Source organism: Bombyx mori, chromosome 11 (assembly GCF_030269925.1).
Source record: "Bombyx mori chromosome 11, ASM3026992v2".
Lineage (NCBI taxonomy): Eukaryota > Metazoa > Arthropoda > Insecta > Lepidoptera > Bombycidae > Bombyx > Bombyx mori.
Window position 1 is genome coordinate 16,981,664 of NC_085117.1, and position 12,919 is coordinate 16,994,582.

At 36.6% G+C, this 12,919-nt stretch overlaps 3 protein-coding genes across 3 annotated transcripts in view; 1 reads left to right on the top strand and 2 right to left on the bottom strand.

Annotated features, from left to right (window-relative positions):
* Positions 1–57: 57 nt before the first annotated feature.
* Positions 58–3,784, top strand: LOC101739847 (U3 small nucleolar RNA-associated protein 6 homolog). The gene is made up of 8 exons (XM_004932854.4): positions 58–287; positions 556–868; positions 1,220–1,414; positions 1,917–2,117; positions 2,319–2,420; positions 2,511–2,717; positions 2,933–3,118; positions 3,363–3,784. The coding sequence occupies exons 1-8, from the start codon at positions 196–198 to the stop codon at positions 3,771–3,773; spliced, it is 1,707 nt and encodes a 568-aa protein (XP_004932911.2). The 5' UTR covers positions 58–195; the 3' UTR covers positions 3,774–3,784.
* A 777-nt stretch (positions 3,785–4,561) lies between these two features.
* Mtch (mitochondrial carrier homolog) lies at positions 4,562–5,666 on the bottom strand. Its single transcript, NM_001043395.1, is given in 1 exon segment — positions 4,562–5,666. A coding segment is annotated over 1 exon segment (888 nt). The 5' UTR covers positions 5,649–5,666; the 3' UTR covers positions 4,562–4,760.
* Positions 5,667–7,972: 2,306 nt separating this feature from the next.
* Positions 7,973–12,919, bottom strand: part of LOC101738550 (axotactin) — a 36,343-nt gene continuing 31,396 nt past the window's right edge. The window contains exons 23-29 of the mRNA XM_012696152.4: positions 12,511–12,714; positions 11,746–11,936; positions 10,632–10,784; positions 9,542–9,658; positions 9,178–9,307; positions 8,695–8,789; positions 7,973–8,106 (exon numbers count right to left, since the gene is read on the bottom strand). Of these exons, the coding sequence (XP_012551606.1) occupies positions 7,999–8,106; positions 8,695–8,789; positions 9,178–9,307; positions 9,542–9,658; positions 10,632–10,784; positions 11,746–11,936; positions 12,511–12,714 (998 nt within the window). The 3' untranslated portion in view covers positions 7,973–7,998. The remainder of the gene's footprint in view (positions 8,107–8,694; positions 8,790–9,177; positions 9,308–9,541; positions 9,659–10,631; positions 10,785–11,745; positions 11,937–12,510; positions 12,715–12,919) is intronic.

Genomic DNA, 12,919 nt, shown 5'->3' on the forward strand with positions numbered 1-12,919 from the left:
CAGAATCATAGGATGTTTAGATTATTTATTTTGCTTCATGTTGTGTAATGTCAAAGTGACAATTATGGTAACCTCTAAATAATCGCCAATTCCAAACAAACCGAGCTGCTTTGAGGAGAGGTTAAAATTTTAATTCCACCGTTTTGTACGAAAGTGTTTTTGTGTAATAAAAGTAATATAAAGATATAAATAAAAATGGCTGAACAAGTAAATCAACGTATTGAGAATATGATAAATGAGTTGGAGCAAATGAGAAGAACAAACTTATATACAGATGAAGAGATAAAGTATGTTTCCACTATATTTGTAGTTTTCACAATTAGTCGTTGAAATGATAGCACGAATGCCGAAACATAATGTATTCGAAATACTCTCCATACCATACAATGCAATTAATTTTAATTGTTAAAGTTACACAAAATTCCCAAATTAAATGAATTACCTGTTTGTTGTCTTTATAGTGGTAGTATTGGTCTCGTTTCAAAATTCTCGTGTTATTTTGTAATTAATAACGGTACCTATGCGCATGTAATACATTCGTTACAAAAATTTCAGAGAAATATCCCAAAAACGAAAAGAGTTTGAATATCACATACAAAGGAGAGTCAAACAAAAAGAAGATTATGTTCAATACATCGCTTATGAACTTGCCTTACTTGAGGATATAACAACGCGTAGAAAAAAAATACAACTAACAGAGAAGAAAAAGGATTTGGAGTATGCCATTGCTCAACGTTTGAACCAACTTTTCAAGCGCTTTATTTATAAGTTCCAAAATGAAATTGAAATATATTTTGAGTATATAAAATTCTGTAAGGGTGTGGGGTTTCAACAGGCTATCTCAGGTATCATCGGACAAATGTTGCAGGTATAGGAAAATAATAAAAATCTTTCATTCTTAATTTGTAACTATAAAATATAAAACTTGTAATTATGTGCACTTGACTTGTACTAGACAACTGGTAGAAAAATTTTCTTCAAGTTTATGATAGATGTATAAATATACTAGCCGTACTTGCCCGCTTTGCTGGGCGTTTAAAATTAACATTATTATTTACTGTCCTTATTATTAGAAAGTTTAACACTACTTAATATATTACTAAAAACTGCATCTAATTTGGCTGTTTACTGTAGAAATTAACATACTGCAAACAGACTTCATTTATGACTGCCTTTTACAATGTATTTATCTAAAAGTGGAACATTTTACTATTTACAGATACATGGTGATAAACCTCAAATGTGGTTGATGGCGAGCAAATGGGAGAGTTTAGAACAGAACAATCTAGAAAATGCAAAGGCCTTTCTTTTAAAGGGAATTCAAAGAAACCCTGATGCTGAGCCATTGTACCTTGAATTGTTCAACATTGAGCTAATTGATTTGTGCTTTAAGGCGGAGACTGACGAAGAAAAGGTATGTACTCTATTTAACATTTCACATTCAATGACTTGAAGCTAGGAATGTCTTCTATGTTATGGGAGCCAGCAACATATGAGATGAGGACAAGTACAAATAAAACCCCCTTTTTTTATTACTCTTGCACATGGCTAACCCGATGGCTAGTAGTTAACATTGCCCATGGACATCAGTAATGCCAGGGGCAGAGCCAACCTGCTGCCTACAGTTAAGTAAATGTACCCTATTTAGTATTAAAAAATTAGATTTCTGCAAATAATATGTACAAACGAATTGAGAAATATATTTTGACTTATGATTTTATTTCATAACACATTCTTGAATATTTCTTTTTTTTTTTAATGATAAACTATTCTGTCACTTGGGATGATATCCATATATGTTTTGTTTCGTTATCATTTGTCAAAACTTTGAAACTATAGAAAAACCTTTCGAAACTATAGCTTAGTTGAAAAGATAGAAGAGTGAATGATCAACTCAATTTTATTTGATGTTACAGGAGAAACTGCAAAAGAAGGCTGATATAATCTGGAGAAACGGAGCAAAGAATATCCAAAATGTGAAGTTTCTATTCAAATTGTATGACTTGTGTACCAAGTATGAATATACCGGTGGATTAGTGGACGATATAAAACTTGAAATATGGTCAAATCGTAATAACCAAGAAGTTTGGCCTTATCTTGCATTGAAGGAACTGGAAGTAAATTAGTTCTGATAAATTAATAATTCTTGTTTTGAACTTTTTGATGTCAACTTAATGGTCTGCAGTTGATATATTTTTTTATAAGGGTGACCTTTGAGACTTTTTGTCTTCATTTACATTGGAATATCTTCTGCTTTTTGAATAACAATAGATAGTGTACCCAAGCACATATAATTTATTTAATATATTATGTTTTAGGGTTTTCATTGGAAGGAAATAGAGGAATTTGCTGATGATGAACATAATTTTCCTAAAGTTGTTGGTTATGTAATAGGTATTTACGAAGAAGCACTGCAATTGGTAAGTAATTATATGTAGTAAAATGTCTTTACTTTTTATATTGGAGGATAGCAGGATGATAGTTTATAATAAAATAAAATTTATTTACAGTTTATGGACGAAAATTTATGCACACGTTTCATCCATGATTTGCTTGGTATGAGTGAAGATATATGTTCCGATCAACAAAAAATCAAAGCTGTAAAACATGCTTGGATGTACGGTCATGACAATGGTCTTCTCAGCAATGACATGTATGCGTTTGGCATTGAAATGTTGAAACTGGAGAATGAGACAACTACTGATGAACTATTAGAGGTATACATTTAAAATGCTATTGTTAATTTAACTAATAATTCTGTGATCATTAGGTTGGTCACTCTCTCAACTGTTTAAAGCACACAGTTGAGGGTACCTCTTAGAATTTTTTGCTGGATATGCTTTAAAAGATAGTGATTTCTACAGCAGCCACTTTAAGAGTTATCATAGTAATATCAAGAAAACTCTTAGTAAAAGTTAATTTTTCATTATAGATCTTAAATGCAGCAATAAAGAGAAATCCCAAACTAAAGAGTGTCTGGGAACAGTTGTTACTTCATAAAAAAGACGATGAGAAACAACTTTTAGTAATACTACAAAATGCAACAAAGTCTTTGAATACTGGTGATGCCTTGCAGTTGTATAATATTCTATTAGATAACATTGAATCAGGGCCTATGGTAAGCAAGCAAATTTTCTTAGTATTATCATAAACTCAATTCACACTAAATAAATACCTAACATATTAACCAACAATTTTGTTTAAAAAACTAGAAAACTGTTATAATAATATATAAATAGAAATAAAATTAATTTGACCACAATTTTTCTGGGTCTTATAGCCATTTCATGTATTTCTATCAAAAGAGTACATGTTTGTGTAAAAATCTTATATTAACATTAATGATTTTATTGTATTTTCAGATCAAAACCCTATACAAGAAGTTTCAAAATTGTGACAATGCAATTCTTCTTGCTGTTAAACCAAAACTTTTACAGAAAATGTACGAACATAATGGCCTGAAAGCTACTAGGGAATTGTATGAAGATTTTATTAGGACACCACCAACACAAATTGAACTTCATAAAATAATGATCAATATCGAAAAATCGCAAGAAAAGCTAAATTTGAAAGCAATTAGAAAATGTTATGAGTGTGCTGTGCATCATCACGGGACTGACAACAAAGAAATTTGGGCAGATTATATTAATTTTGAAATTGAGAATGGGAATGCTCCAAATTCAGCAGTTGTATATAGAAGAGCTGTGGGCATGCTCAAGAAAGATATTGTTGATGAGTTTATTAGAGATCAAACTTTATCAAAAATAAAATGATATTAAAATAATTTCTATTTAATTTGAATATACATATATATCTTAATTAAGATAAGTTTTACTTTAATCTCAGTTGCCAGTGATATCAAGAAGCATTTTATACATCTGGAATAATTATAAATGCTAGATCAGACTTTAAAAAAGTTTGAATTATGTCTAAGATTCACAAAAACCAAAGAAAATGTTCATATTCTGTTAATATTGTGTTCTTCTTCTTCTTTGTCTCTACCTTATCCCACCAGGTGGGGTCGGCACAACTAATTTCTCTCCTCCATTCTCTTCTATCAGTCGTCATCTCAACACTCCTCTCTCTCTCATATCGTCATTCACCCACTCCATCCATATCTTCTTCGGTCGACCTCTTCCCCCTCTACTTTGCACACCATTTCCATACATCTCCTAGTCTCACGCAACTTCTCTCTACACATCACATGTCAATACCACACTATTCATCCACTCTTCAATTTGTTGATTACCGGGGCTACTTTCACACTTCCTCTGATATACTCATTCTTTATCTTGTCCATTCTTGTCACCCCACACATCCATCTTAACATTCGCATCTCTGCTGCATGCACTATTAATATTGTGCTCATGTAAATAAATGTACAATGTTATGAATTTACATTTAAATTTCTACATTTATTTTGAGATAGATTCCTAAGTTATCTTATCAGTTTATTGCATACCAGATAATATTCTTTCTACAAGATTAAATTGTCATCATAAACAGACTAAGCACACAATAATTTGGATACAAGCAAGCCTGACACAAAAATCAAAACTCATTTGACAATCAAAATATATTTATTATAACCAGACTTTACAATAATCTAGCATAACAATAAAATTATTCATGTGGAACATCATTTATACTAAATTATTTACATTACATACACCTCTATTACATCAACTACTTTGGTGATCATGGAACAAGACTTAGCAAATAAACGCCAACATGTAAATGCATAATGTAACTATTAATGTTTACTGAAATGCTGAAATCGGAGCTATGTAGTACCTAAATATAAGGGAGGAACCACGTTTGTGTTGTTTGTTTCTCATTAAATCCCTCCAGCATACTTGCCATGAAGGGTAGTTTGGCATTGCCGGAGGGTTGCCAGCCTTTAAACTAGAACCAGCTACTGCCATACAGGTAGATACCACAACCATTGGATATGTTATTGTGCTTGTTATAAATGTAAGCAATGGAATCGTGTAATATCTAAGATCTTTAGTCTTAACAAAATATTTGTTAACATAGTAAGCCAGAACTCCAGTTACAGCCAAACAAGTTAAATCTCCTAACACCTTAGGAATAAGGCCATGCAAGAATCCAAGGATACCGTCGTCCTTGTAAATAGAGACTATAGCGCCCAACAGCGAGCTGTAGTGTTCTTCTTTCCCAATAAATGAGGCCATCATTCGAACTGACACAACATGGAACGGGTGAGCAATAACGACTGCTACCGTTTGCATGATCATGTCTCTGCGTCCTAGTTTGATGTAATCTTCAACTTTGGGTTCATCATCGGTGACGATGTTGGGAGGATCATTGATTTCAGGTAGATCAATACCGACGGCTACTATTACCTTCGATGTGAGTTGACTTGCGGCGATAAGACCAAGCATTCTTGCTGATAAGCCCCTGTAGCAACCGAAGAAACCATCCGAAGCCTTTATGTACTTTATATACTGGAAAACGTTAGGTAATATCATGGCTGGGCGGCCAAACAGGGTCGTGGACCGGCGCGGAGCCAAAGGCTCGTACCCAAGCTGGATTAAAACTTTTGCGTATTCCATGGGATGGCATATTGTTGTAACAAGTATTTGTGAAGGTAACGCGGCTATTCTTTCTTTCTCAATTTCGTCCATATTTTGACAGTCTCAATCAAGCACTTTTGCTTTCTGAAATTAAAATTCGCAAACCAGAAACAACGTAGACTGTAACTGTCATTAAATTAAGTGTATAATCTATGGTCATTTATATTTTAATTTGGACTCTTCTTTATCTTTTAGCTCCGGCACGGCTTGTGCATTAGCCAGTAACAAGTTAAGATTTTTATAATTCGCCGTTTTAATTATTTACAGTTTATGAATAATAAAAAACGAAAGAAACTAATCGCAACATAACATAAATGATTAAAAACAAATTAAGTTTACAAATGAGATGATATGTGATGAAATAAATCTCAGTAAAATGTTGGACATTTACTAAGACTTTTTAGTGGACTTTTTGGAGGATCCCGAGAAGCTACGTCCAGCAGCTTTGTTTAGTTTTTCCACAATTGTGCACTTTCACTGATTCTAAACAGTTCATAAATCACCATTATTACACATTTTTAATCTGAATAAACACTAAACAAACAAAATAAAACATTCACACAACTTTGTTCCTCGCGTTCCGGCCAAAAAGTCCCAAACTGAACTCTATCACCCATGGAGTTAATAAGCTAACTCCATGCTATCTCCAAAGATATATTTTTTATTTCAATTGTTCAGCGGATAGGCAAAAGAGACAGCCTAACGAAAACTGACAGAATTCAATGAGTTGAGCTAAACAATTTTATTGTGCTATGAATTCAAAATTATTCAATTCATCAAATAATTCGGACATCAGCCTGTACGTGATTAGGATGGCTCTCAAACAGCTTAAGAATAACAAGGCACCGGGCGAGGATGGAATTACTACGGAGCTTCTGAAAGCGGGCGGGACGCTGGTACTGAAAGTCCTTCAGAAGCTCTTCAATTCCTCTTTGCTCGATGGAAAACCGCCACAGGCATGGAACAGGGGTGTTGTGATCCTGTTCTTCAAAAAAGGTGACAAAACCTTATTGAAGAACTATAGGCCCATAGCACTGCTGAGCCATGTCTACAAGCTGTTCTCGAGAGTCATCACGAAGCGTCTCGAACGCAGGTTTGATGACTTCCAGCCTACCGAACAAGCCGGTTTCCGAAAAGGCTACAGTACCATAGACCACATACATACGCTGCGGCAGACTGTACAGAAGACCGCAGAGTACAATCGGCCATTATGCTTAGCGTTTGTGGACTATGAGAAAGCCTTTGATTCCGTCGAAACGTGGGCGGTCCTTAGATCTCTCCAGCGGTGCCGTATTGACCACCGGTACATCGAAGTATTGAAGTGTTTGTATAATAACGCCACCATGTCAGTCCGAGTACAGGAGCATTGCACGAAGGAAATCCCTGTAAAGAGAGGAGTGAGACAGGGAGATGTGATATCTCCGAAACTGTTTATCACTGCTCTGGAGGATTCCTTCAAGCTTCTGGAATGGCAAGGACTTGGCATCAATATTAACGGCGAATACATCACTCATCTTCGGTTTGCCGATGACATCGTGGTCATGGCAGAGTCGCTGGAAGATTTAGGGCGTATGCTCGGTGACCTCAGTAGGGTTTCTCAACAAGTGGATCTTAAAATGAACATGGACAAAACAAAAATCATGTACAATGTCCATGTTGCACCCACCATAGTTACTGTTGGGAGCTCTACTCTTGAAGTTGTTGACGAATATATATACCTAGGACAGGCAGTCCGATTAGGTAGGTCCAACTTTGAGAGAGAGGTCAGTAGACGGATCCAACTCGGCTGGGCAGCGTTCGGTAAACTGCACAACGTCTTCTCGTCCAAAATACCTCAGTGCCTTAAGACAAAGGCGTACAACCGATGTGTGTTACCAGTGATGACTTACGGCTCGGAGACGTGGTGCTTCACTAGGGATCTTTTTAGAAGGCTCAAAGTCGCGCAGCGAGCTATGGAGAGGGCTATGCTCGGCATTTCTCTACGTGATCGAATCCGAAATTAGGAGATCCGTAGAAGAACGAAGGTTGCTGACATAGCCCGTAGAATTAGTGAACTGAAGTGGCAATGGGCCGGCCACATAGCACGAAGAGAGGACGGTCGATGGGGCAGAAAGATCCTGGAGTGGCGACCACGTACTGGCAAGCGCAGTGTGGGACGGCCACCTACTAGATGGACCGACGACCTAGTAAAAAGCGCTGGGTCTCGTTGGATGCAGGTGGCAATGGACCGGTCACACTGGAAATCTATTGGAGAGGCCTATGTTCAGCAGTGGACGGCGATAGGCTGAAATGATGATGATGATTAATTCAAAAGTTGGTATGTCTAATGTCTCAAGATAGACCAATAATAAAGAGGCATCAGTAAAACATTAAAATTGTTGTAAAAATATTTATTTTCAAATCATGCATTAGCTTGCAGTTCGTTTCCTGTTTCGTTGTCAATATTCGGTGATAGCTGCGGATTATGTAGTATTTCATTTTTTGATGTAATCTCATTTTCAAGAATGCTCTGAAAACCAAATGTGTATAGAAAAAAATATATGATTATAATTTACATTTTGTACATTTTCAGTTCAATTTAGCTTGAATTTAGTTAGCTAAAACCAACATACAACGTACCGTGGTCTGCAAAACTGCATGGATGGTACAGTAAAATATTCAGTATTATCAATATTTTATGAACCTATATAATTAACGTTATCTATCGTTGATAGGTTATGATGGATTATTGGTTACCCGGAATCCTTTTCAGTTTCAGCCAAGGCGGGCGAGCAAAGGCTCAGCCAGGAGGGAGAAAGACAGTTTATTGTTATGACTATTGTTTAATTGCTTGGCCAACAACGCTAACTAGTTTATTTTATTAATTTGGTTTCAAGTGTTCACAGAATTACAAGTATCTGTGCAGTTCTGCAGCCAACCCTCATTTGAGCCACCGTGTACAAAAAACGCCTAGAAACTGATTGGATCTCGTGATTCGCTTATTGTCTGAAAAATAACTAGTTGTCTATTATAGACTAAACAGTTCAACGGCTATTAAAAAAAAAACATTATGCAAAGGAGAAACTTATTCAGTCGTTCAATACTAGAAATTACGCACAGAATCTTCGTCGTGCCCGTTAAGTTCTGGTTCTTCGTCATCATTTTCTGAAGTTTCGTCCTTTTCTTCTAAAGTCTCCCATCGTTCAGACAAATCTAAAAATATTTTACAATGAAAAAAATTCGATTACTTTTTTATGTTGATAATGAATTCTGTATTCGATTTGATATTAGCAATCGTTAATTTCATATGTTACTGCTCCTACGTTTTCAAGAAGAAATTTAAGAAATTTTTAATGTGTTCTCCATCAAACTAACGCGAGTTAGATTATTCACTAATGGTTACAGGCTGGCAACAATATACTTTTGATCTGATTTTATTGGCATTTGCGGGTAGTGCACTCGTCATCACAATATCAGTGATAATTGACAGCCATGAATACAAAACTATGATTACCAAAAGTTTGCCTTAATTTTAATTGTCATAGAAAGAATGTAGTAGCTGTGCGGATTTATGTGTTGGTCTTGTAACTTTTTTATTCACCTCGAAACCTCAAAGATCCCTTTCTGTTGTTCGGTTTCTCTTCGTTAACGACTTCAATGACAACAGCTGGCGTTGCGTCGCCATTCGATTTCTTGTCGCCATCTTGATTATCGTTTTCCGTTGTATTTAACTGGAAATCAAAATAATATTTGTTATGTAATTGAATTTGAATTAATTAAACATTTTAAACATGTCGTGCGTTGTGGGATTGAATTAAATAATCATATTTCTATTATCTATTAGTTATTTAAATAAAATAATGCCTATTCTGCTAAACACTCGAAATAAATTGTCATTTTTTTTCTTTTTTCTAAAATGTACCCTTCGGAAAAAATGTGATTTAAGGTCATTTTAATATCGGTACCTGTAACAGTGAGATGCTCGGTTCCTGAAGTTTTGAAGCCATTTCTTTGCTTTTCACTATCTTCTCGTCAGTCAGTTTTTCTAAATTAAGCCTGTAAGCTTTCTGAGTTCGCCACATCTGAAATAATAAAAGCTTTAAGTACTCTTTCTTCACATTTATGTTTGCAACATTCATTCCATTGATTTTTATTGCATTTACGAACACCAAAACAAACAAACACTCCTACGCAATATTAGATTTTGGCAAAATGGCCCAATTATTTTTCAGTTGTTGCCGCCATGAGTCATGAGGTGAGAGTCTCAATGTAGCACACACAGCTGCTCTGCTTATTTCTGATCTCAACTAATCTTTTTCCGATTTGAAGTGTGGGGTGGCTGTGATTCTAATAACAAACATTACGCCTTCTCAAAATCCACCCTAAGCCCAAAACATGAATTGGACATTCTAGGGTTTGTGATTGTGTGCCGATGTACTTATTTAAAATATATAGAAAAAAAAAAGCAAGATGTGGTGTCGTGGGACACCAGGTAGGAACGAAGTTCCTTCGGCTATGTAGAATCGACACAATTTGCAAAAAAAGAAATGGTGCTCAATTTTATGTAGGTTTTCTTGGCTTTTCTCTTAAATTTTGCTGATTAGTTTTTATTTAAGTACGGGAAAGTATTTAGGAAATTCAGTATTTTAGGAAATAATAAATTACGTAAAATAAAAAAAAATAGTAATTCAAATTATCAATTAAAATAACAAAATATATGTCTTTATTTTTGGTTGACAACATAAAATTACATAGAAATAGAAATAATTACTAAATAGAGAGAGAAGGGATTAGAGAACGAAAAGAAAGAAGGAGAAAGAGAAAGGTATTATACACTACTCGCTTGTGTATACGACTGTCGCGCCTGCGCACGTCTCATTTAACGGTTTTATTCCACGCACTTTTTTCCACGGATTTTTTCTTACGGTTTTACTATCACATTTTTTTCAGTTCGGTCGCGCAGCAAAATCCCTATCCCCTCCAAGCCTGCCGTAAGGAACTTCGTTCCAATAATAATTAAAGATATTGCCAAGTATATAGGTGGATTTTACTGACATGATAACCGCAGTAGCACAATCCCAGTAAGAAAATAACAATGAGAGCTATAAATAATTTATCTGTGTTTTCTTCTTCAGCATCAGGCTGATGGTATAGTGAATCGTAGGGTATCCTTGAAGGCGGGTCTTCTACCCATGTCTTGTCGACACTCTGTGAAAATTATTGGCGTGATTATGTTAGGTCTATTAGAATATATGATATCACAGGTTGTTGGGCGTATTTGGAGTCATCACTCACTAGACGGTCCCGAGATGAGATCGTTGAAAAACTTCCAACAAAAAACTGTATGGTATCTGAATATTAATGGGAAAACGAATTCTCAATTATTTTTTGTCATGCATGTTCCTTCTATAGTCCATTTAATAGCCATATGCCATAACTTCGTGTCTCAAAGTGGGTGACGGCAATAACTTACTAGAACATAAAGTTGGAACAACGCTACATAAAAAATTTGATGCAGGTCTTTTAGGACGCAAGCTACAGTTAGTGTGACGTCGTTTCGTAAGTTTGTTCCAAAATATTCTCTGTCTCCATTGAAAGTATGGTCTTGATTATCTCTGAGTCGCTCAGCTGTCACTGTTTGCACGTTTTTTCCCCCCCTTCTTTATTGCCCTTGTAGGCAGACGTGCACACGGCCCACCTGATGGTGAGTGGTTACCGTCGCCCATGGACTTCAGTGATGTCAGGGGCAGAGCCAAGCCGCTGCCTACTGCTTAATACTCTCCACAAGCCTCGTTTGAAGAAGGACATGTCATAGCGCTCGGGAAATACCGTGGAGGGGAGCTCATTCCATAGCCACGTACACATTGTTACATTAAACTAGCATTAACACTTATATAAATTAGGTACACGATTGTACGGTATTGACTTTGCGTTAGGCTATATCGATTGTATAGATTAGCGCGCTTTCCGGGTCCTGTGTGCTTAGTGCGAGTTTTTTAACGTTCTCGATAGCGTAAAAGTTAGCTCATATTTGTATGGAATGGGATCGTTTGACTACGTGTGCCGCTAGGGGCGCTGTTCCAACTGCATACAAATTTGAGTTAACTTTTACGCTATCGAGAACGTTAAAAAACTCGCACTAAGCACACTGATGTATCGGTGCACTCACAATAAGAAAGCTCCCGTTGTGCGTGGAGCCGAGCTCGTGTTCGGGCCAGGCCTCGTCGAAGTCGGCCGAGCACTGCGCGCTCCGGACTCCCTGCGCGTTCACGGCGTTCACTTTCTCAACGTCCGACCGAGTGAAGAGCATGTACTCTTCGAGCGGCTTCATTATGTAGTCGTTTATCTCTACGAATATATCTGCCAAAGGTATTGGGAAATTGATGAAACTATTGTAAACAATATCAAAGCTTAACAAGTAGCTGGTTCGTGTATTTATTCAACAAGTTCCTTGTTGCTGGTTAAGAAATAATCACAAAGAGACCGAAGAACTCTTTTTTATTTTTTTAATCCTACCTATGCTGATAGCTTTGAGAGGCTATTTCAGCTTCACCCTAACCTGTAGGTGAGTTCACGGGGCTCAAACCAGGAGTGTTGGTAACACTGGCCCAGGCAAGAGCAATCCTTCGCAGAATCTACCGCTGGATCGGAAATGCGACCCTAGCCCACTGAGTTTTTCGCCGGATCTTCTCAGTGGGTCGCATTTCCGACCCGGTGGTAGATTCTACGAAGCACTGCTCTTGCTAGGACCTGTGATAGCAACACTCCCGGTTTGAGGCCCGTGAGCTCAAACCAAAAAAAAGTGCTCCTATTGAATGCAATACAAATTTACTAAGGTTTGATGCAAGTCGATTTGCGATGCATCAAGCCAAAACAACGAAGACACTGAAATTGACAACGTAATTTCTAAAATAAATGATTATAATAAACATACTGGACAAACAGCCGTTGTATCCTTTATATATCTTAAGTCTGGGGTCGGTGGTATTCAGTCCCCCTATCTGGACTTCACTGGAGCCAACGTCGAACACTTCCCAGAGACCTTGAGGCGGCAACAGCTCTAAGGGTATTTCGATTCTGTCTATCATCAGTCTGGCTTCTTGGCCTGTTCTGGTGTAGTAAACTGTGTGTCTGGCTCCTAGAATATAGTATACATGAATGTTATTGAAGATATGAGTGGATGAAGGGATTAAGTTTTTACATTGAATGAAGGTGTCATGTGCCTTTAAACCACAAGAGACCTTAAAACTCCGGGTTTAAAGGCTATTTTTAGAAATTGCATGTGATAAAGAAGTTATGTACGAAGAAAAAGTACAAGTATCAAATGTTTGTTGCCCGTTTTC

Excerpts from the sequence above, each read along its gene's own strand:
- LOC101739847 (XM_004932854.4), top strand. The coding sequence starts at position 196 with ATGGCTGAACAAGTAAATCAACGTATTGAGAATATGATAAATGAGTTG. Across the intron at positions 2,421-2,510 it reads ACGAAGAAGCACTGCAATTG|TTTATGGACGAAAATTTATG; the intron begins GTAAGTAATTAT and ends ATTTATTTACAG. Across the intron at positions 3,119-3,362 it reads ACATTGAATCAGGGCCTATG|ATCAAAACCCTATACAAGAA; the intron begins GTAAGCAAGCAA and ends TTGTATTTTCAG.